This window comes from Hemiscyllium ocellatum, chromosome 2 (genome assembly GCF_020745735.1).
Source record: "Hemiscyllium ocellatum isolate sHemOce1 chromosome 2, sHemOce1.pat.X.cur, whole genome shotgun sequence".
In the NCBI taxonomy this organism is placed as follows: domain Eukaryota; kingdom Metazoa; phylum Chordata; class Chondrichthyes; order Orectolobiformes; family Hemiscylliidae; genus Hemiscyllium; species Hemiscyllium ocellatum.
The window spans coordinates 28204301-28226513 of record NC_083402.1 but is presented as its reverse complement, the minus strand read 5'-3'; the positions used below and the strand labels follow the sequence as shown (position 1 = coordinate 28226513).

General features: G+C 39.9%; 1 protein-coding gene across 1 annotated transcript in view; it reads right to left on the bottom strand.

The window, feature by feature from the left end:
- The window catches only part of LOC132826956 (organic cation/carnitine transporter 2-like), a 132993-nt gene extending 123149 nt beyond the window's left edge, over positions 1-9844 (bottom strand). The window contains exon 1 of the mRNA XM_060843284.1: positions 9479-9844. Within this exon, the coding sequence (XP_060699267.1) occupies positions 9479-9844 (366 nt within the window). The remainder of the gene's footprint in view (positions 1-9478) is intronic.
- Between the last annotated feature and the right edge of the window lie 12369 nt (positions 9845-22213).

Here is a 22213-nt window from a genome sequence, read left to right as displayed (position 1 = left end):
AGAGGGCTGTGGAAGCTCAGTTGTCAAACATATTCAAGACAGAGATCGATAGAGTTCCAGATATTAAATATAGCAAGGAATATGGGGATGGTGTGGGTGCTGAGGCAGTAGATCAGCCAGAGCTAGGCAGAACCTAAAGATTGACTAGAAAATCCTGGTTGGCTTCCATTGCTTAGGCTTTTAGTGGATCTTAATGAACCGGGCTGGCTACCTGCCACTCCTTTGTGGCTAGCCATTCCACTCCACACCCTCTCTTACTCTCATCATCCTGTCTGCGCAAAAATGCTCCGAAGGGAAAAGAACCAGCCAACAAGGCTTCCTTCCAACACTGATCCAGGAGGGAGCTCCACAAAATTCGGCTTTTGCCTTGTTTCTCTTGAAGAATTTCTATCAAACAGTTTAAGAATTATCCCAATTCCCCTAGTGTTCAGCAACTTTTTTCCAATGCCTCAGTCAACTCACACCAAGCTAATTAAACTGTGGAAAGAGAATTTATCACAAAACAGAAAGCCTGGCTCGTGGCCTCTGCTGTGCTACAGAAACATCATGCATTTATTTATAAACATAAATATAAACACTTAGATCACACAAATGATGCCTGCGGGATAAAGTTTCAAGACTTTGTTTTCACTGAAGCACTGAAACAAGAGAAGGCCACGAGTTATTCTAGTTCCTTACTTAGGAACATCACAAACAGGGATGTGAGTAGGCCATTCAGCCCTTTAGTTTTGTTAACCACTGAGATTGTGGCTGCATGTCCTCCAACTCTCCTGCAATATCCAGATACCATTTGATTCCCTCAGTACTGAAACACTTATTCACCACTATTATAAATTTACTCATCAACACGGCATTCACAGCTTTCTGTTAGAGAACCCCTAAGATTCAGAAACATTTAAGTTAAGAAATTTCTCTTAATTTTTGTTCTAAATAACAGATCCTTTATTCTGAGACCATGACCCCATTAAAGGTCAAGATTCGCCAGAAAGGGGAAGTATTCTGCTAGCATTTAGAGTCATAAAGAAGTACAGCATGGAATCAGACCCTTCGGTCCAACTCGTCCATGCCAACCATATATCCCAACCCAATCTAGTCCCACTTGCCAGCACCCGCCCAGACCCTCCAAACCCTTCCTATTCATATACCCATCCAGATGCCTTTTAAATGTTGCAATTGTACCAGCCTCCACCACTTCCTCTGGCAGCTCATTTCATAGATATACCTCTGCCTGAAAAAGTTGCCTCTTGGGCCTCTTTTATATCTTTCCCCTTTCACCCTAAACTTATGCCTTCTAGTTCTGGACTCCCCCACCCCAGGAAGAGATTTTGCCTATTTATCCTATTCATGCCCCTCATGATTTTATAAATCTCTATGAGGTTACCCCTCAGCCTCTGATGCTCCTGGGAAAACAGCCCCAGCCTATTCAATGTCTCCCTATAGCTCAACATAAAGTGTGTTCTATTCAACTCAACGCCATTTAACAGTTCTCTCATCCAAGAAGCAGCTTTATGATCCACTACTGTGTTCCATCTCAGGTAATTATAGGTAACTACCTTAACGAGGTAAGGAGCCCAAGACTGTATCTCATATTCGAGGTGCACTTTCATAAAGCCCTATATAGTTGCAGTCAGACTGCTTTATTTGTGTATTCAAATCACTTTGCAATAATTGCATTCATGCTATTTGTTTTTCCAATTGATTGTTGTACCTGCACGTTAAATTAATGTGATTCATACACAAGGACCCCTGTCTAAGGTCTTTCAGAGCATTTCTGAAATTGAGTCATGTCATAGTTGATCTGTATCTTAACTCCATCTGTGGAAGCTAACCTTCACCTTATTCCTAATCCTAACCCAATGCACCTCTTGGTTCCTTTCTCATTCATATCTTGAAATTTTCAATTGATCAGTCCTGGGTCACTATAGGCAACGGTTCTTTAGATTTTAAAACTTTGCATTAAAGTAACCCTTTTTAAATTTGTAAATATAAAGATGAAAAGCAGGAAGCCTAAAGATTATACAGGCTAGTTTTCATACCTTAACTCTATGTTCCCTGGTTATTGACCCTTCAATTCACGGAAAGAGTGCTTTCCTATCCACCATATCTATGCTCTTCATAATTTTTCACATTGCCATCAGGCTCTCTCTCAAATTTTGCTGTTCCTGGGAAAACAACCCTAGTCTATGCAAATGTTTCTCATATCTGAAAAATCTAGCCAAATCAGCATCCTAGTGAATCTCTTCTGCATCCTGCCTTGTGCAATCGCATCTCTCTGTAATATGGTAGCAGCACTGTACACAGTTCTGTAGTGGTGGCTAATCAGCATTTTGTAGAGTTCCAGCATAATCTCCCTGCTCTTGTGTTCTATGTCTCTGCTAATAAAATCAAGTATATCACATGACTTCTAAACCACCTTATTTATATGCCCTGCTACCTTCAGGAACCTGTGGGTGTGCACACAGAAATCCCTCTGATCTTTAGTACTTGCTAGGGTTCTATCATTTATTGTGTTATTCTTGACATTAATTGGCCTCCTCAAGTAAATTACACCCTTTTCAGGTTGAATTCCATTTATAGCTGCTCTGCCAAGCTGATCAATCCACTGTTATTACCTGAAATTTATAGCTATCCTCCATACTATTTATCATGCTATTAAATTTCATGTCATCCTTGAACTTCTTGATCATTTCCCCAACATTTAAGTTCAAATCGTAACATTATTAAAATGGAGAGAAATGGAGGTAAGTGAGGGCCAGGGGTCCCTCTCACTGTTGTGGGAGGAGAGAGAGGGGATGTGGGTCAAAGTACAGGAGCTAGATTAGACAAAGCTAAAGGCTCCACGGTAGTGGAGAATCCTCAATTGAGGAAAAATGTAGACATTTCAGAGGCCCTCTCCAGAAGGTGGAATTGTCAGAACTTGTGTAACAGAAATGAGAAACTGGGAGAATGGGATAGAAAGCAGGGTGTGAGGATGTAATGTCTAGGTACTTGTGATAGTCAGTGGGCTTGTAATGGATATTGGTGGCTGTCTATGACAAAAAATGGAAACAGAGATGTCGAGTAAAGGAAGGGTAGAGTCAGAAATAGACCAGGTGAAGTGAGAGCGGAGTGGAAATTGTAAGTGAAATTGATTGGTTTTTCCAATTCTGGAAGAGAGAGGGAAGCAAATTCAACAATGTCAGCGATGTACCGGAGAAAGAGATTTGGGGGTCGGGGCTAAAGTAGGACTGGAATAAGAAATGCTCCATGTACTGGACAAAGAGACAGACATAACTGGGGCCCATGTGGGTACCCATGGCCACAACTTGGACCCAAAGAAAGGAGAGGAGTTAAAGGAGAAATTGTTTAAAATCAAGTAAGGACCCTTGTCAACAATCCTGGCTATCTCTTCAAATCTATTGATCAAATTTGTCAAATACAACATTCCTTTAACAAATCTATGCTGGCTACCCCTGATTTCTCTTTCTTTCTCTCTCTCTCTCTCTACCCCCAAGTGCAGATATTATATCAGAATTCTTTCTAGTTATCTTCCCCATCATCAAGGTCAGATTGACTGGCTTGCAACTTCCTGATCTATCCTCTTCTCGTTTTCATTAATAATGGAACAATGTCAGTAGTCTGCTGGCACCTCACCTGTGACCAGAGAGGATTTGAAAATTACTACTAGGAATCCTGATATCTCTTCCCTTGCCTCACTCAACTGCCTGGGATACATTCCATCCAGGTCTACAGATCAATCCATTTTTAAGGCTGCTCAATTTCTTGTATTTCCTCTCTCTCAATGTTAATTTCTTCTAATGATTCACCGTCCTCAAACTCTGACATTTATACCTGCATTATCTTTTTTGTACCTGCATTACCTTTCTCCACTTTTCCAGAGCTCACCAATCTTGGTCCTACATTTGTGTTTACAGAAACATACTTGTCCTGTACTCTTGCTATTTCCTCTTTGAATGTCTCTGATACAGTTTTATCTGTAAGTAGCTACTCCCAGTCCACTTGGAGAAAATCATCTCTTATCTTAGTAAAATAAACCTATTCCAGTTTTTTAAATTTTTGTTACCAACTGATTCATATCATTTTCATTAATTACCCTAAATCTAACTAATTAATGATCACTATATACCTAAGACATTCAGACTCTTTTAAAATCATTAATATTCTGAAAAAGCAAGATGGCACACCTTAAAAGTTAAATTTAACATAGAAGTTAATGCCACATATTATCACTGAGACATGTAATTCAGCACGTGGTGCTTCACAATACATCTACTAAAGACCACAATGCATAACACATCACCATGTCTATCCATTGGCACAATCGCACTGTAGTGTTAAATACAAGGCCATAGCGTCTTCCCAAAATCTTCTACTTGGTAGATACCAACAATCCAGTAGTGGCAGGATTGTCAGCAGTATTGTCAAAGCTATGATCACTATGTCAAGCAGGATTTTCACTTTGCGACGGTGCATCATTGTGCAACACCAGGAGAGACTGGATTGTCAACCCCAGTTCAACTTAGAGGAGAGTAAATGAGCAGGTAGACAACTTTCATAAATGAGGACAGAGAATGTAAGTTAGAAATCCAAATACTTGGATATCAGAGAATGTTTCTAGAATATGCAACCAGCCCAGATCATACAAAATCAATACTGATCACACTACTACATTGTAAAGGAAGAGAAGCTCAGTCTGATATACAGCATACCAACCAAGCATAAGGAGAGTGAGGAAAAATACACTAATGATGATGACTGTGCCCTGATGTTGAGTGACAACAACAAGCACCAAGACCACCAAGTTGTCAAACTAATGTAACAAAGTATAAAATGGACCTCTGCAGATGGATATACAAGCATCAGATCAGGATGTGTTCTCAAACCTCCAAGTGGTAGATTGAACTTCAAATTGTTAATCTTGAAAACTGTTTGGATGATACCTTTAAAAAATATGCAACTTTAAAAGTTATGCTTATGACATCCTCACTGTGTAGCAGCATGTTACCTAAGGGTACAAAGGTAACAGACTCCATCTTAACTTGAGCGAGTTAAAATACTACGTGTTAACTGAAGGATGCTACGCTTTTTAACCAAATAGCCCAGATTACTAGCCAGCATGCAAATACCCAAAAATGTAATATTTAGATATTTTATTGAGCTCTAATAAACATCTGTTGGATCTCGCAGTCCTTCATTGCCCACATTCTAGTTTTTCTTGTTACAGGGATAGCATGTGAACAAGGTAAGCCACTCAACCCTTTAAGTTCTATTACACTGTTCAATAAAGATTGTGGCTAATGTACTTTAACCTCAACTCTGCATAATGCGTATCCCGATAATTTTTCACCCCCTTGAAAATGAAGAATCCATCTATCTCTGCCTTAACAATATCTCAAGAATCTGTCTTTTGAGGAGGGGAATTCCAAAGACTAACAACCTTCTGAGAGAGAAAAAAAATGCTTCTCTGTTTTAAAAGGGCACCCCACCTTCCGCACTCTTATTTTTAAATTATGCCCCCTTGTTCTAGATTCTCCCGTAATAGGAAACATGCTTTCAACATCCACCCAGTCAAGTCCCCTCAGGATCTTATATGTTTCAATTGTGCGATCTCTGACTCTCCTAAACACCAGAGGATACAGATTTTGTCTGTTTAAACTTTCTTCATAAGGTAATCCACATTTCATGCATCACTCTAGTGAATTTCCTCGGAACTAATTTATTTTTGCCGAAGAATATAACATAAGCATTGCCACATCAGCTAGAGGTGCCTTTCTAACTGCAAGTCAGAAGCAAAACTAAATTCTGATCTGTCATAATGGCTAAGTGTTTTGACTACAACTAAACCAATGGGAATTCATTAACATAGAAGTTAATGCCACATATTATCACTGAGACATGTAATTCAGCACGTGGTGCTTCACAATACATCTACTAAAGACCACAATGCATAACACATCACCATGTCTATCCATTGGCACAATCGCACTGTAGTGTTAAATACAAGGCCATAGCGTCTTCCCAAAATCTTCTACTTGATAGATACCAACAATCCAGTAGTGGCAGGATTGTCAGCAGTATTGTCAAAGCTATGATCACTATGTCAAGCAGGATTTTCACTTTCATCTTCATATTCCAATACCATAAAAGCTGCCTTCTACTTCAAAAAGGTGTGGCCTGACATGAAACGCACCCATCTGGGGCTGACCCTTCACCATTCCTGAACTTACTATCCACTTCCAAAAGATACAGAAAAGGTCAAGACACCCCAATGTGTCACACTGCAGCCTACCTCTGGTTTTCTCGACAGCTGAGTTCAGTCCACCTCTGTAGGTCTCAGGTCATCACACAAACCTTATGGACATACATCTTCACTCAGCCATAAGGATAATCTATGTACTCTAAGATTAACTCGAAGTGGTTACCAATCCTCTCGAACATTGTCTCCCCTCCTATTCTATAGCACACAGTAAAATTTAAGAACAAATTAATTCGGAGCAGGAATTAGCTCCTCAAGCTTACTCCACCATTTAATAAGATCATGGCTGAACTGATTATAATACACACACCCCAGATAACATTTCAACCTTTTACTTAGCAAGAACTTATCCACTCCTGCCTTAAAATATATTTAAAGATTCTGCTACCACCACCTTTTTCAGGAAGAGAATTCCAAAGACTCAAAACAATTTAAGAGGAATCATTTCACTTCATCTCCATTTTAAATGGGAGATCCCTGACTTTAAAGTGACATATAGTTTATGATCTTCTGATAAGAGAAAACATTCTCTCTACATCAACCTTAAATATTGCAATCAGGTCTTCTCTTATTCTTCTAAGCGCCAACAGATACAAGCCTAATTGTCCAACTTTTCACCATAAGGCAACATATCCATTACACATATGAGTCTCGTAAACCTTCCTTAAACTGTTTCCAATATTGTTACATCCTTCCCTAAATAAGATGATCAATATCGTGCATTTCTCCAGTGTCCTATATAACAGAAGCATAATCTCCCTATTTTTGTATTCAATTCCCTTACAGTGTTTGTATATAACCGCAGTGATTGTAACAAGGTCAACCAGGTGGACTTCATAGAATGTGAGTTCCCTGATTAGGGCTATTCAGGGAGCCCTGGCTGACAGATAAAAATAGAAGTGTCAGACATTCTGATACTCTGAGTGCTGGTTCTGAGGGAGTTCGACTAGCATCCATGTCTAAATAAAGAATGACTTGGTGATGGGATATCTGCCTCTGTGGAGTTATTTCGCTAACCTTTTGCAGTTCATGCAGAGAGTGATTCCTCTGTCCGTCAGGGGTCTGCAATCACTTGCTATTTAGATAACATGTTTCATGTTTATTTTTCCAGCTGAAACAGTTTAACTTTTTCCTATGTCATAATCAATTTACCAGATCTTTGTCCACCCACTTCACCCATCTATATCTATTTATAGCCATCAAAAATCTTTCTCCAAACTTAGTTTCTATTTATCTTTGTGTCATTAGCAAATTTGATAGCCATACCTTCTGACCATTCATTCAATTTGTTTATATAAATTGTATGCAGAAGTAATTCCAGCATCAATCCCTGTGGCATACCATCTGTTACATTTTGCCAACCTGAAATAAACCATTGACCTCTTCTCTCTGCTCCCTGTCCAATCTTCTATCCATGCCAATTTGGGAGTCTACTCATTGGACTTCAGAAGTGATGAGAAGCGATGTCATTGAAACATCCAGGATTCTTGAGCAGCTTCACAGTGTAAATGCTGAGCGGATGCTTCCTCTCATGGGAGAGAGGGACCAGAGGGCGTAGTTTCAGAATAAAGGGGCACCAACTTAAGACTGGCATGAGGAGGAATTTCTTCTCTCAGGGGGTGGTAAGTCTTTGGAACTCCTTGCCACAGAGAGCTTGGGTCAGAGTCCTTTTGTACATTTAAGGCTGAGCTAGGTAGATTCCTGATCAGTCGGGGAATCAGGTGCTACAGGGAAAATGCAGGAATGTCTGATCAACCATGATCCTATTGAATGGTGGAGCAGACTCAAGGGGTCTTATGGTCTCTCTGATGCACCCCCAAGCCCAATGTGACATGTGCTTAAGTTGAAACTTGTGTTGCACCAGTGGATCCTAGGTTCCATGATACTGTTGTCAAGAGATGTATTGCATCATGCCTGGTAGAAAATGCCAAATACTCCAAGTATCGTCAACCACTTCCGCCCCCAATGATGCCCACCCACTGTCTCTAATACTGTTCTCATTTCTAGAGCATTGTCATATCAACATGGTCAGTGAACTGAAGATTCCTGATCTCAACATTAGCTTCAAGCTCCACTTCCAACTTTTCCTTTAGCTCTACTGGCTGTATTACTACACATTTGACTATGCAGATTGGAAAAGGTGGAAACTAGGAGTAGAAGTAGGTCATTCAACCTTTGAAGCCTGATTCAACATTCACAATGACCATAGCTGAGAATCTATCTCAATGCCAGATTCCTATATCACCCCACACATCTCAAAGCTTTTAAAATCTATCATTTATGTATATTTCTTTCTTATGTTCTGGGCTTTGGCCTCCACAGCCTTCTATGATAATAAATTTCATAAGTTCACTATCTTTTAAGTGAAGAAATATTTCCTCATTCGAGACTCCTCAACCAGGAGTAAATAACCTCATTGCATCTTATTTGTCCAGATCTGTTCGAATGTATAGTTTTCAATAAGATTCCTCTCACCCATCCAAACTGTAATGAATACAAGCCAAGTTGAACCAATCTCTTCTCATAAGTCTGTCCTGCCATCCCTGGTATCAGTCTAAAGAATCACCTCTGCACTCACGGTTTGGTAAGCATATCTTTTCTGAGGTAAGGTGATCAAAACTGCACACAATACTCCAATTGTGATTTCACTGAAGCCCTGCATAACATAGTAAGACATCCTTACTTCTTGACTCAAATCCTCTTGCAATGAATGTCAATAGACCATTGCCTCCTTGATTGCTTGCCTGTCTGTTTTCATTGACTGGAGAAGAAGGACAGCCCAGATCCTTTTGTATAGCTATGCATCTCAACATGCCTGGTGAATAAAGTGTGGGAGATATTTCAAAAGATAATCTTATTCATCTCGTTTAATAAGCTTGAGAAATGGCACAAGGCACAAAGGAATAATAGCACCTGCTGATAAGGTGAAATAGAGTAGTAGGGCTGAAGCATACTACTCAAACATAAGCATCAGTATCGGGACCAAATGGCCTGTTTTCGTGCTGTAAAATACCATATAACTTGCATATCTTCTCACACGCCATAAATGATGTTCAACGAAATCTCTAAATAAACAGTATAAAGGAATAACTGTCTCAAAAGCAACTTTTTCAACTTTGTTATCATTATCAATAAATGTAAAAGGACAAAAATGGATCTTATGACAGAGCTAGGAGCCAAAGTTACATACAATTATGTTAAAAGACAAATGACATGTCTTACCTCACTGACAATGGTTGAGAGGTATCTGTCCTTGCTATACACCCAGCCATCCAAACAAGGCTCCGTCTCAAGTGTTGTTTCATTGAAACCATCTTGAAGCTGAGTTTTGAACCTAGAGCATTTACTGTACACTTGCTCATCAACCATGGGCAGCAATAAACTCAGATTTGTGAAGGAGCTTTCCTCCAAGGTCACGTTTGAAGAGTTAGACAGGCGGCAGTGGTGCTTAGGGGTATCAGCCAGAAACACCATAGACAGACCCACATAGCCATTTGGGATTATACCGATGCTGAGCAAAAAGAAAATAGTTATTTGATAATGCCCCCATTTTCCCAGAAAGGCAGTTGCTTCATCGTAATCTTGCATCTTCTTTTATATTCTTCAAAATTCCTTTGCGCAGCTGTTGCCTTCAGTTAAAAGTGTCTCTTAGTGAAGCAGCAAAAGTGCCTCATTTGAACTTACATAAATTTAAAAATACAAGCTCTGTTTTCAATCAGAATGGACAAAATATAAGTATGAGTCACAGTATTTACAATCCACTTTCAACAACTCCAGCAACTCTTGCCCTTGTTTAGCTCAAATAGAAAACAAGTCTTCAAATCATACATAAACAACAAGATCTCTATTGGTCATATGTTAATAGACTCCCAGGTTAGTAATGTCCATCTGTGTCTAAGTATCTGAACAACTAGATAGTTTTTTTCCTGCCAAAGCTTGCCCCCCCCCACCTCTCGATTTCATACATGGACAGTGCAGAGCTTTTATTGGTAGTTATTTTATTGATTGACATGGCTTTTCAAAGCCTATAAATATGTGCATTCATCTCTCCCTGAACAAGAGGGCATTATATAATTTTGTTATTAATATTGAACTAAATGAGATCAGCAGCTGCAATAAGTTAATGACTTTAACAGATTACACTGGGAAAGGAACTTGTTGCTATAGGAGGGGTGGTAAAATGATTTCTTCATCTGAAAGACATTTCAGGTTTTACTTATCCCTGTTCTCTGTCTCTGTCCTTAACCTTGAGGCAACAGTCTTCTTTCAAAATAGCCAGGGAGGCAACCTTGCATTTGGCGATTTAACAAGTTGAAAGCTTGCACACACATGCACTAAAACAGACAAATTCACTGCGCAATCACCTTCTGTTGTCATGTTCAACTGTATTTGGTTACACACATATTTATGTCATATTGCATTTTGTTAGTCAGCATTGGTTAGAGAGTTAGTGTAGTTCCCTACTATAAATCCCAGAATTATCTTCAACTTCTCAACCACTTATACCTAAATATAAACCTTTAGAGCTTGTAAGTGGACCCAGCTACAGTATTGCCAACAGTTTGACTTACAGCCTTCACTTAGTTCCGAATGTCTGCCTCCGTCAGCAGATAGCAGCTTACTCTGTCCACTTTACATCCTGACTCAATAATTGAGTCTGTCTCATTCCTATAATGGAAGAACATTCACTTATTACTAATATTGATACTCTTGAACAGTATCAAAAGCTTTATATAAATGCACAAGGTAAACTAAATTAAAATTGAATGTGTTAGTTCATAATTCCCTTGTATTATTTGATCAGCTACTGATGTGCAAACTGTATAGCTAAACAGCAGGTTATACTTGTAGAATATGATTAATATAACAAAATCTCCCTGAGATATTTTGCAAAGAAGGCACCAGGCATAGAAGAGTTAACTGAGCAAAACTTTATGGAGAATGTCAGGAGAGGGGGTTAAATTTCCATGAGGTTTTTCATAATCATCTGCAAATTGTAAAGACAATAAATGTCACCTGTGGATGAACATCAGAATAAAATGACTGAGGGAGTTTTGCTGAAGGAGTTTTAGTGCTAAGGTGTAATTAGAACAGAACCCTAGAAGTAATGTCCTTTGGATTACCACCCGAGCCAGGCAGAAGGCACCAAAGAGTCAAACAGGTTAAGTTTGACTCTGTCACTCTTGTGGTTTCTGTGCCCACACTGATCCTTTTTTTATTAGAATGTGGAGGTGCTGGTGCCAGTGTTGAACTGGGATGGACAAGGTCAGAAGTCACACAACACCAGATTATAGTCTAACAGGTTTAGTTGAAATCACAAGCTTTTGGAGCGCTGCACCTTCATCAGATGAACTCATTGTGATTTCAGATAAACTTGTTGGACTATAACCTGCTTTGTTGTTATTAGTTCTTGGGATATGGGCATAATTGACATTTGTTGTCCATACCTATATAAACAGCAGTATATGGGGGTGGCTCAGAACTTAGCACTGTTGCCTCACAGCACCCTTGGGTAACTGTCTGTGTAGAGTTTGCACACTCTCCCCGCATATGTATGGGTTTCTTCCCACAGTCCAAAGATGTGCAGATTGGTGGATTGACCATGCTAAATTGCCCTTAGTGTCCAGGGATGTGCAGGTTAGGTGGGTTGTCCGTGGGAAATGCAGTTACAGGGATAGGATGGCGAGTGGGTCTGGATGGAATGCTTTTTGAAGGATGATGTAGAGTGATAGATGAAATGGCTAGTTTCCACAGTGTAAGATTCTATTATTCTAATTTGAGAAGGTGGTGAGCTAGCTTTTTGAACCTCTCCAGTCCTGTGGTGAAGGGATATTCAAGGTACGCTCATGATGCCCCATTTCCCACAGCACTGTGATGTATCTCAGTGGCTTGTGAGAGTATTTCAGAAGCAGCAAGGATGTATGCTTGGAAACACTCGGTAAGCTTGACATGCTCCTATGTTATGATAAAGGGTCATCATTGACCTGAAGCAGTAATGCTTTTTCATTCCATAGTTATTGCTTGACTTGCTGAGTTTCTCCAGCACTTTCTAGTTTTATTTTTGATTTCCAGCATCTGCAGCATTTTGTTTTTATTTTGAGTGTTCTAATGCCAGAATGTGACTGCTGCTATAAGTTCTTGATCTGTATTGAGTCCTCAACTACTTGCCATAGTTATTCACTACTTAGGTGATAAGGTAGAAAGCCAATATTGGAATTTTTGAATGAAACAATAGGCAATACCTTAAGCAATGTAAATGGAAGGGAAGCATTACAAAGAAATAGTTGAATGAGGCAAATAAATTTCAATATAGAAAAATTTGAGGCCAATTAAGGAAGAATGCAATATTTTCTAAGTGATGAAAAGCTGTGAACACAGGCAGTCCAAAAGACCTGGGTGTTCACGTCCTTCAATCAGTAAATTATCAAGAACAGTTGGAGAAAATAGATTTAGATTCAGACTTTACTGTTGTGTGTACTCAAGTACAGGAGCACAGTGAATAGTTTTCAATGTCACCACACATGGCTCCATCTTAAGTACAAGTACTTAGGTCCAGAAACATAACAGCAATGTAGAAAGAAATAAAGAACAAAGTAAAAAGTCAAACGTAACATTTGCTCTTAGTACTAAGTCAAACTTAAAGAAATAAAACTAAAAGTTCAACCATTGTAGTCTTTCTTAAGTGCTTAGCCATGCTGGGACCACATTTCCGACAAGAGCATGATCTCTGCTCAAAGACACTTGGCCTTTATCACTAGAGGTTTGGAATTTAGGGGAGAGATGTCAAGCTTCAATTATGCAAAGCCCTGGTCATACCAAACCTGCAGCAGCTCTAAAACCTCACACTTTGGAAAAGATAGATTGGCCTTAATGGGAGCGTGGTATTAATTTACTAGAATGACACAATGGCGGAGTCTTATAGGGGTCTGAGTGAGCTGGACTGAAATGAGATTTGTGGCAGAATAGGATGCTCTCAACATTGGTAGCATCACATGTCACCTTTTATTTTTGATAAGCGGTGTGGTGAATTTCACACTATGCAGCTGTGAGTTACCAACTGACTGGGATTATGAAACACCTTCTTGGTGGATCGCCTTGTTAAACTGCTTGTTCAACATCTTATTGATTAATTAACTCATTTCATTAATATTCAGCTTTCTAGTATACTAAAAAGACCAAACAAACTAAACATTGAGAAAACTCCACAGAATAGGTACTTGGTAAAATCAATTTGCTGCTTGCTCTAATTAACTTCCATATAGGACACTGGTCACCAGCCACATGCACCTCACATCCACAGACATTGGCAGTGTCAGCCTTTTAGAACCCTTATGGGATATTTCTCATCCACTGGCTGTTTTTGCATCTTGGGCAGCATCTCAGCCACTCTCACTGTAATGCTGCAGAAGGACAGTGTACTCTAAGGGACATGCATCCAGCTCATGGACTGTACCAGGCTGTATCTCCGGGCCATTCGGTTAGTCACAGCCCTCACTCCTTCTGAGCCTACATGGATGCTCAAACCTTTGGGTGACCATCCTCCAAGACGGACTTCAGGACAAAATGGCCCAGCAGAGGCTGATAGCCAAGTTCAGTACCCGTGGGGATAGCCCCAGCCAGGACCTTGGGTTCATGTCACACTACAGCTGTCCCCACTGCATAATACAAAAATACACACACACACACACACACACACACACACACACACACACACACACACACACACACACACACACACACACACACTCTACAGGCCCATACACTCACGCAGTCACTCTCTTGTACAGAAGCTCTCTCTCATACACACACATACACTCCCACACTCACACACATTTCCTCTCACACACTTATACCCCATTGCACTCACATTCACACACATACACATTCTCTTACAGACACTCATACCCCGCCCCGCCCCCCAACACACATACACCCACATGCACACGCACATACACATATAAGTTTGTGGGGTGAATTTGTACTTGAAGAATTACATTTTATTTTGCTCAAAAACTGCATGAATCCATGTAAGATTCTGTACGTTCCTTTTTTAAATTAAAATCAGTCTGAAAATTGGGGCACAGACAGCCTCATACAGGGCACCTCACACCTTCAATGCACTATCTGGGCCAACATGGCACCTATTGTTAAAGTTCTCCTGTGAATGTAACTTTAAGAAAGTTCTGGAATTTACATATGAAAAAACTGAAAACAACATGCCCATTCTAAAAGATGAGAGACTTAACAAACAATCCAGGCCTTTTTAATATATAATATCAGTTACATCACACTGCAAACTTTTGCTATAAATTCTGTGTCCTACAATCTTATACTCCACAACCACCTGATGAAGGTGCAGTGCTCCGAAAGCTAGTGCTTTCACATAAACCTGTTGACTATAACCTGGTGTTGTGTGATTTTTAACATAATTAAAGACCACCACCCCTACACCTTCCCCCCCAACCTGTTATAATCTCTTCCAATCTTTTCCGTCGGGCAGAGGATACAGAAGCTTAAACACACATACCAACATATTCAAGTACAGCTTCTTCCCTGCTGTTATTAGACTTCTAAAATGGACTGCTCACATTTTAAATTTAACATTGATCTTGTTTTTTGTGGACCTTCTTTGCAGTCATAACATTGCATTCCTCACCCTGATCTATTCCCCTAATGCACCTTGCAAGGTGTGATCAGCCTGTCCTGCATGCAAAACATTTCACTGACAATAATAAATCAAATCAAATCAGATCAACTCCAGATGGCTAAGGTTACACTGACCCTGAAGCAACTATGGACCAGGATGGCATGATCTGGTGCCCTGGCTTCCACTGCTGGACCTGGAGGAAGAAGTCCCACTCCTCACCAGCCTGTCCAGCAGGACCTCCAGGGCCCTGCCTGCAAAACAAGGCGCCAGCTTCTGTCATATCTGGAGCAAATGTCAGGAACCATGCAAACAACTCCGGACTGACAATGCACAGAAGACATTCAAAGATGGCATGAATGCAAAGAATGCCAGTGATTTCCAGGATATGTGCTGAGCAACAAGACATTCCAGAATCAGCGTGTGGTAAGGTGGGGCTGGAACTGGACACGATAGACTCCATCAACTTAGTGTAAGTTGTCAATGAGGCAAGTGGTTTGCTAAGATACAGCGAGAGAACTTGCTCAGCCTCATTGAGCGGATCAGATTGAGAAGCTGCTTATTCCAGTTGAACAACCAAAGACAAGATATATGACCAGGAAAACTGGAGTCAGGCCTTTTGGGAGTGAAATTAGAAAGGACTGTTTTGTAGAACCAGTGGCAGAAACAGCAATCACCAGGAATCATTTGTAAAGTTTAAGTCTGAGATTGATATATTTTCATTAACCATGATATATGACAAAGACCCATATGTAGATCGGTCACTGACCAACTTTAATCTCATTTAATGACGGACCAGACTCAAGATCTACTCCTATTCCTGTATCCCATCTCCCTATCTCACAGGGGAGGCACTTTAAGGTCTCAAGCCATAACTACTAGTGTTTACTGATCAGGCTAGCGTACAAATAATGGCCTCTTGAGCAAGAAGGGATTGTTTACTGCCTTTTAGTGCCACATACCAGCGAGGAATCAAAGGAGAGGAGAAAATGTTCTGGGCTTTATGATCGTTGGCAGGAAAACAGTGGGGATTATAAGACTTTGATATAGGATACTCAGCGGAATAAAGCACAAATCCAAAATGCCGTATCAAATTAAATCACCACTGCAAGACATTGAGGCACAGCTGCAACAGAGTGGAGGACTAATGTATTTTCTCAGATGGTAGTAAATCTGTGGAATTCTTTACTGCAGAGGGCTGTAGAGGCTGGATTGTTGAATATAGGAAAAGCCAAGATAGACAGATTTTTAAATCAGGAAGGGAATCAGTGATTATAGGGATAAGGGAGAAAAGTGGAGTTGAGGATTGTCAGATCAGCCAAGCCCTCAATGAATTGCAGAGTAGACTCAATGGCCTTACTTCTTACAATCTTACTTCTATTCTTCTGTCTTATGGTCTAATGATCTACTTAGCTAAAACCACATTAATGCCATAACAGGTGTTTGCATGTGTTCAATAGAGATGAACTAGAAACCATACACTTGCAAACTATAAACATTTATTATACTATTTAAAAGATTGAATGTTGCAGGACTTCATTAGAATCTTTCTCTCAGGTTCCAGCTATAGGTGATCTGACACCGCTGATGATGTAATCTAATAATTAGCATAATAGTTTCTATTAGCAGAAAAATTGCTGCTCATTGGATAATAGAACAAAGAACAGTACACTACAGCTGCAGGCCCTTTGGCTCACCAAACCTGGGCCAACATATGAAACTTTCTAAACTAACATTGTTTTGCTTCTATGTGATCCATATCCCTCTGTTCCCTTCCCATTCATTTATCTGTCCAGATGCCTCATATGCATTGCTATTCCATCTGCCTCCACCACCTCCTCTGGCAGCACATTCCAGGCACTTGCCGCCCTCTGAGTAAAAAAACCTTGCCTCTCACATTTCCTTTAAATTTACCCCCTTTAACCTTAATCATGTTCCCTAGCAATTGACACTTTTACCCTGAAAAAAAGATTCTATCCATTCTATCCATGCCTCTCATAATTTTGTAAACCCCTCTCAGTCTCCAATCTTCAAGTGAAAACAAACCAAGTTTGTCCAATCTCTTCTCAATGCTAATACCCTCCAAGTCAGGCAACCTTCTGGTCAACATTTTCTGTACCCAGTTTTTCAGAACTGAAGTCAATCTTGAGTTCTGATGAAGGGTCACTGGACCCAAAACATTGACAATGCTTTCTGTCCACAGATGCTGTCAGACCTGTTGAGCTTTTCCAGCAATTTCTGTTTTTGTTGCTTTTATAAATTGCTGTTTTTATCAATTTTGTATTCTTCAAAATGAAAGGAATGTAATACATCTCCTGTAAGCAATAGAGGTGAGTGTCAAGCCCTATTATGGCAGATTGAATATGGATTAGATACACAATAAATCTCTCTCCACAATGTCGCATTGAACATGGAGGTGCAGCACAGGTCAGTTAAAAAGTAGTCATCCTTGCATCATCTAGATAGTCTATGTTTGTGCTGAATGTTGCTATCAGAGATAAGTAGTGAAAAGGTGAAACAAAACAAATTCTAGTGATTCAAGAAGTCAACTCCCCAGCATTTTCTCAAGCGTAATTTGGGATGGGCAATAAACATTGGTACAACCCAGCAATGCCCACTGAATGTGTAAAAAAAAGCCAATGAAGCTCTCGTAAAAAAAGAGATGAATTAATGACGCAGATGGAGAATAGGTGGGTAAAGTCCCCTTACATGGTAATCAAGATTAAGAATAATTGATTCTTTTTTTAAAAAAAATAGGCAAAATAGAAAAGGAGGAGGGGAGTCATGCTAATAAAAATGAGGTGAAACCAAAAGTCAGAAAGGATTTTAACATGAAAAACAGGTGCAGAATCAATATGGGCACCGCTTAAATAACAAAGAACAGAATACACTGATGGAAGCAGTTTATAAGTCCCCCAACAGAAATTATGATGCTGAGCAGAGTACAAATCAGGACGTACAGATGTATTTCAAAACAGTAAGGAATAATTGTGGAGGACTTTATTTTCATGTAAACTTGGCAAAACAGCTGGTGAAAGGGATTTGGAGAACAAGCTAATGGAATGTATTCAAAACTTGTTTAAGAATGATATGCTGAGGAACCAACTAGAGAACAGGCTATTTTATTTCTGAGAAAGTGAGGATTGCAGATAGTTGCTTTTCCAGCAACACATTTTCAGTCATTTTATTTCTGATCTTAATGTGATGGATCCTCAGTGGAGGAGTGATCATAATATGAAGAAAATTCATGTTAGGTTGAGAATGATGTAAGGCATAAGCTACGATTATACATTTGAAAATAGCGAATGATGAGGATATGAGGGGAGAAATGGCAATGATAAATTGGGAAATCAAATTAAAGATATCTCAGAGATAAGTAATGGCAAGAAAGGATTCATGATTCTCAATGAAAATTTGGAAATCAAACCTCCATCAGGAAAGTGATGCAACTATTGCCTGCTAGATAAGGTAACGTTTGTATTAGTTTTAAACGTTAGCAACTTTGCAAAAAAACAGTAATAAGCCTGAGGATTGGAAAGTGTATGTAAAATAAAGGGGGTTGGGGGGGGGAGAGATGTCCAATGTTCACTGGATTGATGCCTCAAATTAGAGATTGTCCTAAAAGGAGAGATTGATTAGAATAGTTATATGTTCTATAATGTTTAGAAAGATGACAGGCAATCTTATTGAAACCTATAGGCTGGTTTCCACGGTGAGAAAGTCTAGAGCTAGAGATCATAGTCTTTGGGTAAGGGATGATTCAAATTGAAATGAATTAAGGAGAAATGTCTTTTCTCACAGAGTGTGGCTCTTTGGAATCCTCTACCTGGAAGACTGTGTTCATGAACTTATTCGAAACTGACACCAATAGATTGTTAAACCCTAGGAAGCAGAAGGGTGGATTTGGCATAGAAGTTCAGTAAAGGTTTGATTGAATGATCAAATAGGCTCAAGGGGCAATGTGCCTTACTTCTTTGTATTTCCCATATTCTTCAACAGTCAATTGAAACATCTAAAAGTTCATTGGATCACTCCTGTTCAATGGTGAAGAGCCCATACTACAAGTGAGTTCAGTTCTGTTTGGCAGTCAATATTTAATGAGCTCACGGTGACAAATCCTCCTTTTCCCATTGTTGGGAATAAGAAAAATGACTGCCTCTGGTTCAAAGACAAAACAGTATCTCAGGATGTTTCAGCTTCAGAAATAGCAATTAGCGAAAAGTTCTGAAGACAGCACATACCTTGCCGTCAGGGAATTCAGCACAGACTGATTATACTTCCAAAGGAAGGGCCCTAGAGGACTTTCCACTGATTCCCCTTGCTGCTAAATGGGCACACTGGCAAGAGGTTTTGAGTGACATTGGGAAGCAACCAATGTGGCCGTTGTTTACTTCCATTGGAAAGATATTAGCAGCTGCTCTGCCTCACTTTAAAAGCCCCTGCACTTCCTTCAGTTGTGGTTCTAATTATAGTACAATACACCAAAAGTGCTTAACAGAACAGAACCAATAAAACTATCGGAACTTGACTATCCAGCAAATGCTAATAGGATATACAATTTATAGACTTTCTCCCCAACCCTCATGTTTTATAAATCATGTGAACTAGATATCTAACTGTTTTTATACCTCAGGAGGGCCAACATCACATGCTCCATTCCATCAAGACATGTCCCAGTAGCTCATGTTACAGACATGACCTAAGCACGTTAATTTCTCTAGCAGCTAATCCTAGGTTGAAATGCCAGTGTCCACAAAGGAAAATATTAAGTACAACATATTATATGCTGCTTGTAATAATGAAATCTATTTGTTGCAATTAGTTTTGTACAAAGTGGATCTATTGTTTACAATATTTGTGCTGTTTTTTTTCTTCAGAGAAGTGAATATCTGCAATCTCATTTTCATAGCTGTGTTGGAATAGAGTGGGAGAATTTGAAAGTGCTGACTAAGACTGGATTCCTGCCTGAAGTGGTAGTCACTTGTCTAGTAATCCAGAACCCAGACCAAAGCTCAAGAGGCACATATTTCTTTACAACTCCATTTAAAATAATTATTTTTGCTTTCACGTGACTCCTGAAGATTCCACTTTGTGGCTGCTGAGCAAATGGTGATGGGGGATACATTAGGGCATAGACGATATGAGGTGGCAAGTGAGTGGGTGAGGTCTGGGGTCTTCTAAGCAGCCATTAGAAAAAGGGTAATGAAGACATGCTTTTTTTTTAACGAGGTTGCTTCAGTGCTTGCACTTCTCCCATGCTCCATTGCAGCTTGCAAGCTGCAAAACAAAGCCAAACCCTGTGTGAGCAAACAAATGTCCTGCATAAAGTCAGTCACAGCAACTAACAGGACAAGGCCATTCAACCTCCTCAAGCCTGATCCGCCATTCCAGGTTTTAGTTGATCATCTACTTCAATGCCCACATTCCTGTACTATCTCTATATCCCTTGAAGAAATTATAATCTAGTCTTGAGGCAGATATGCAGTTTGAAACTCAGGTAACAGACAAATTCTTGTTTCCCATGGCTAACCTGGAAATTCAGTACTGCTGTTGTATCTGCAGAAGCATAGCCATTATCCTTATGATTATGTCAACTATAAAGGAAAACAGTAATGAAGGAATGTATCAGAATATTGATTTGATTTGGTTTGATTTATTATTGTTGTCACATGTACCTAGGTACAGTGAAATATTTTGTTTTGCATGCAGTACAGGCAGATCAAACCATACAAAGTACATGAGGGTAACAGAACAAGGCAAAGAATATAAGGCTATGGTTGCAGAGAAGGTGCACAAAGATTAAGATCAACATTTAGATTTAAAATTTGAGAGGTCCATTCAGAAGTCTAACAGCAGGGCTGAAGCTGTTCTTGAATCTGTTGGCTCGTGTGTTTAAGCATTGTATCTTTTGTATGACAGAAGGTGTTGGAAGAGATAATAATTGCAATGGGAGGGGTCTTTGATGGTCAGAGGCTGAGGGGTGACCTTATAGAGGTTTACAAAATTATGAGGGGCATGGATAGGGTAAATAGGCAAAGTTTTTCCCCTGGGGTCGGGGAGTCCAGAACTAGAGGACATAGGGTGAGAGGGGAAAGATATAAAAAAGACCAAAGGGGCAACTTTTTCATGCAGAGGGTGGTACAATGAGCTGCCAGAGGAAGTGGTGAAGGCTGGTACAATTGCAACATTTAAGAGGCATTTGGATGGGTATATAAATTGAAAGGGTTTGGAGGGATATGGGCCAAGTGCTGGCAGGTGGTACTAGATTGGATTGGGATATCTGGTCAGCATGGACGAATTGGACCGAAGTGTCTGTTTCCATGCTGTACATTTCTATGACTCTATGACTCTATGTTGGCTGACTTCCCGAGGCAGCGAGAAGTATGGGTGGAATCAATGGATGGAAGGTTGGCTTGCATAATGGACTGGGCTGTGTTCACAACTCTCTGGAGTTTCTTTCAGTCCTGGACAGAGCAGTTGCCACACCAAGCTGAAATGCATCCAGATAGAATGCTTTTCATAGAGAATCTATAAAAATTGATAAGAGCCTTTACAGACATACCAAATTTCCTTAGCCTTCTGAGAAGTACAGACATTGTTGTGCTTTCTTGACCATAGCATTAATGAGGGTGGACCAGGACAGATTGTTGGTGATCATCACTCCTAGGGACCTGATGATCTTGACCACTTCCACCTCAACTCCATTGATATAGCTATGGGCGTGCTCTCCGCTCTGCTTCCTGAAGTCAATGACCAGCTCTTTTGTTTTTCTAACATTGGGGAAGAGATTATTTTTACAATCTGCCACCAAGCACTCTATTTCTTTCTTGCATTCTGTCTTGTCATTGCTGGAGGTGTGGCCTACAACGGTAACGTTGTCAGCAAACTTGTAAATGGAGTTGGAGCTGAATTTGGTCACACAATTGTGAGCATATTGAGTGTAAGGGGCTGTGTACACAGCCTTGCAGGGCGCTGGTGTTGAGGATTGTTGTGGAGGAGATTTTGTTGCCTGTTCTCACTGATTGCGCTCTATGGATCAGGAAGTTGAGGATCCAGTTTCAGTAAATGGAGCAGACATTTTCTTTGCATCCATTGTATACCTGTAGAATTTGGAGGGATAGCTTTTGCACCTAAAAGGCAATTGAGTTGCAGAATGCATTATCTACTGCAAAAAACATAATGAGCCAGATTTTCACTGAATTGGACTGACTTAGGAGCCCTTTAGATCCCAATTCTAGAAACATCCCCATTCCCATTTCCACTTGTATAGAATAGGTAATAAGTAACCTGCCTGCATACACCACTCCCAACTG